This window comes from Fulmarus glacialis, unplaced genomic scaffold (assembly GCF_000690835.1).
Source record: "Fulmarus glacialis isolate BGI_N327 unplaced genomic scaffold, ASM69083v1 scaffold43501, whole genome shotgun sequence".
Taxonomy (NCBI): Eukaryota; Metazoa; Chordata; class Aves; order Procellariiformes; family Procellariidae; genus Fulmarus; species Fulmarus glacialis.
Genome location: NW_009195463.1, coordinates 1 through 3,656, shown reverse-complemented (window position 1 = coordinate 3,656; position 3,656 = coordinate 1). Strand labels below are relative to the sequence as shown.

General features: G+C 40.8%; 1 protein-coding gene across 1 annotated transcript in view; it reads left to right on the top strand.

The window, feature by feature from the left end:
* Positions 1–2,103, top strand: part of CCT4 (chaperonin containing TCP1, subunit 4 (delta)) — a gene marked incomplete at its 5' end in the record, with an annotated part of 7,026 nt that extends 4,923 nt beyond the window's left edge. Inside the window, 5 exons of the mRNA XM_009588093.1 lie at positions 40–150; positions 424–554; positions 662–896; positions 1,501–1,614; positions 1,895–2,103. Coding sequence (XP_009586388.1) covers positions 40–150; positions 424–554; positions 662–896; positions 1,501–1,614; positions 1,895–1,909 — 606 coding nt within the window. The remainder of the gene's footprint in view (positions 1–39; positions 151–423; positions 555–661; positions 897–1,500; positions 1,615–1,894) is intronic.
* Positions 2,104–3,656: the final 1,553 nt, after the last annotated feature.

The window sequence follows — 3,656 nt, the reverse complement described above, 5'->3', positions numbered from 1 at the left end:
GATGCTTCCCCACCCCCCCCCCCCCCATTATTTTTTCAGACAATTGGAACTAAGCCTGTTGCTCATATCGACCAGTTTACTCCTGATATGCTGGGGTCTGCTGAGCTGGCAGAGGAGGTCAACTTGAACGGTTCTGGGAAACTAATAAAGGTGAGTGAGTTGAGTGAGTGACAGAATGTTAACACCTACTTAATGTCTGCCAGTTATTTCAATAACAATTGCTAACTTTAATGTTTTTTACTCCTGAAGTTACTACATTTAAGTACCTACTTCAAATCCCAGAGTAGCCACGGACTTGGGAAGCATAGTGGTTTTGCTTAGCCAGACGTCAGTACTGTTCTAGAACTTGCAAAGACCAACTGAAGTCTCTTTTTGTCCGGAACCCGTTTTTTTTCAGTCTTAGTGTTTGGCTTTATGTTTTAGATTACGGGCTGCACAAACCCTGGAAGAACTGTAACCATCGTGGTACGTGGATCCAACAAACTTGTTCTAGAAGAAGCTGAGCGTTCAATTCATGATGCCCTGTGTGTCATAAGATGCTTAGTTAAGAAAAGGTAACGTCTGAGTTTGGTTGGAGTAATTTGTTATATTAATAATACAGAAAGCTAGTCATTTATGCGCTTATGTAAAATGAGGTTTGATTTTTAATTTCTGTCCTCAGAGCTTTAATTGCAGGAGGTGGAGCACCGGAGATAGAGTTGGCGCTGCGCTTGAATGAGTATGCTCGCACTTTGAGGGGTATGGACTCGTACTGCGTCCGTGCGTACGGAGACGCACTGGAAGTCATACCATCGACGCTGGCTGAAAACGCAGGTCTCAATCCTATTTCAACAGTAACAGAGCTGAGAAACAGACATGCTCAAGGAGAGAAAACAGCTGGCATTAACGTCAGAAAGGTAACGAGGAATTGTATATGCACAGCATAGCTTAAAAAAATACTTGGGCATTAAAAGGGAAGTGCTTAGCACTAGGGCTAAACTAAGGAGAGAGCAAGTTTGTCTCATAATGGTATTCTCCCTAAAATTAGCGCTGAGGTAGATTATAGCTTGTTCTCTGAGGCTTTAACAGCTTAATCTGAGTATTGATAATAGCAGATATTTAAATGCCGTACCCACAGGACAAGAAACATCCTGTGTCTCTTCAAAAACATTCTTTCAGCTACAAAAATAGATCGTTGAGAATGATCCATCAGTATTACCTGCAGTGGGAGGTGCTCGTATGCTATGAGTAGTGCAGTGGGCTAGGTTCTTCCAAATTGTCACCATGTTTAAGCTGGCATAACCATGTTTGTCTTTTCTCTTGGCTAATTTTGACTGGATATGTCAAGTGCTTGGGGGGAGAAGATGCAACCATAATATTCCTGTTGAGCATGGAAGAGTACAAGCCCTGTGGTAGTCCAATTTAGAGTTGACTGTCCTTCTTGGGATTCCGCTAAAGGAAAACTTGCTAAATGTAACCCTACTCTGACTTGCACAAAGTGAAGGCTACTTGTTCTCATAGGGTGGCATTTCCAACATCTTGGAGGAGTTGGTTGTCCAGCCGCTGCTAGTGTCTCTGAGTGCTTTGACTCTTGCAACAGAAACTGTGCGCAGTATTCTTAAGATTGATGATGTGGTGAGTAGTGTTTGCATCGTGTTAATCTTTTTTCACAAGCACCAGGATAGTTACTGTCATCTAATTTGTGGTGCTTCAAAATACAGTTATTGTGTAGTGTTCTCAGTTTACACGCTACTTAGACCATTTGGCCTTCTAATAACTGCAGTTGGAACAAAACGAAATGCATTATAAAATAAGGAGTTAAAGTGACTAAAAAACCAGGATCTTTAAGCAGAGAAATAATTGTTACATATCCTGTGGATTTCTTCTGCCTGATTGTGTGAACTCTTCTTTGCAGGTGAACACCCGGTAAGCTGAACAAAGAAGGTGGGGACTGTGTCCTCGAGCTCCGTTCCTGTAGCCTGGAATATGGTTTCCTCGCCGAAAGCGCCTGTGTGAATTGTCTTAAAGTCCACAAAGGCTTGTGTACTTCTATCACGTTAATTTAAAACAAAACAACTCTTTTCAGAAAGGAAATGCTGTTTATCAATAAACATGCAGTAGTCTGCCTGAGTCTTTGCTTTGTAATCTCGCTAGAAATAAGGTAAACTTTCTGTTACAGTTGCTTTTCTGTGCTACATGCTCCTACTTGTAACATGCTACCTTAGAGCCGCTTCTCTGGAAGTTTTCCATAATGGAGCGGTATTATTTCCCCTAACTGCAACTGAGTGAAGGAGTATGGTTTGCAGTGATAGCACTTAAGAATACGATCGTATTCCTTGCTCTGTTTTGTCTCCTGAAGCCTGCAATGATTTCTGATGCCATCACGTGGTCCAGGCTCTGCAAAGGGCAGTCTACATGCAGTTTTTTGTACTTCAGCAGTGAAGTGCAAGTGTCAAAACTAAACCTAGTTCTAAAAAGGCAAGGATAATACTCCTATAACTAGGCTTATCTATATTAATAGGGTTGTAACTGTTCTTTTGGTGGCTTCCATCCTGGGGTGTTCAACTCCCAGTTCTGTTTAGGAAAGTCCCAGGAGTGAAATGTTTGGACAGCTTAGGTAATCCACACACACCCCTCCCACCCCCCCAAATGACTTGGTTTTCCCAAAACTAGCTCAGAAGTCAATAAATGTGCTATTTTATATAATAATGCAAATTACACTTTTCTAAAACAAGTCATAGGCTATGTGTTAAAATCTATCGCCTGAAGGAAATGGGTGCCCCTTGTTCGTGTCACTGCACCTTGGTGTGTTAGCTAGAGTCACTTTATCAGGGTGAGCTGTCCTGCAGGGCTTCTCAGCTACCAGGAAAATCCCAGCTGGCCCAGCATTCGTTCAGTTTAGAGTTAATTTGTTCTTAATGTTACATTTCATAGTTTAGAATAAACTTTTTTTCAACTTCTAATTCTGAGCCTGCAATTTTGAATTAACCCTTTCAGCTTTGTTACTGCTATACTGAGGTGACCAGATTCCTCTTCATGTTTAAACGAGAGTATTTCATGACTATTTCTGATCAGTCAGATCTGTAGCTTTTAAGTAAACTTCCACCACTTTGTTGACCAGCTATTGTCGAAATATTTTCCTCTCTCTTACAGCTAAGTAGAACATTAAGAATAATTCAAATACTAAAAATAAATAAATTAGACAATTTAGGCATCAGTGCTCTGCATGAATTCTTTATTGGCTGTTTAAAATTACAAATGATGCCTCACCCCACAGGATTACATCCAGCAATGATCTCTTAGTTTAGGTATTAACTTTGATTAAAGCTTTCCTTCCCCATCATCACAAACTTCCAATTCTTGACAAGACTTACAACAACTACTGTGTGTGATTTAATCTTTTCATCCATTTCTTTACATAAAAAGTATTTGTAATTTCACTGCAATAAATAGGGCCATCAATCATTAATGCCTCTCTGCAGAGGTGGAAGAATATCCCTGCTGATTCTGGTTTACCCTTATTCTGTAATTGCTTATCTTAAGTACAAACTTAATGGTGGGAGAAGGTGCTTTAAATGTGGGCTTGTCAAGAAGAGAGGAGTTCCAACTAAAACCCTGCAAAAAGTTACCTAAAAGTCGGTCCGGACGGCACACGGAGGAACACCGCAGGCAGCCAG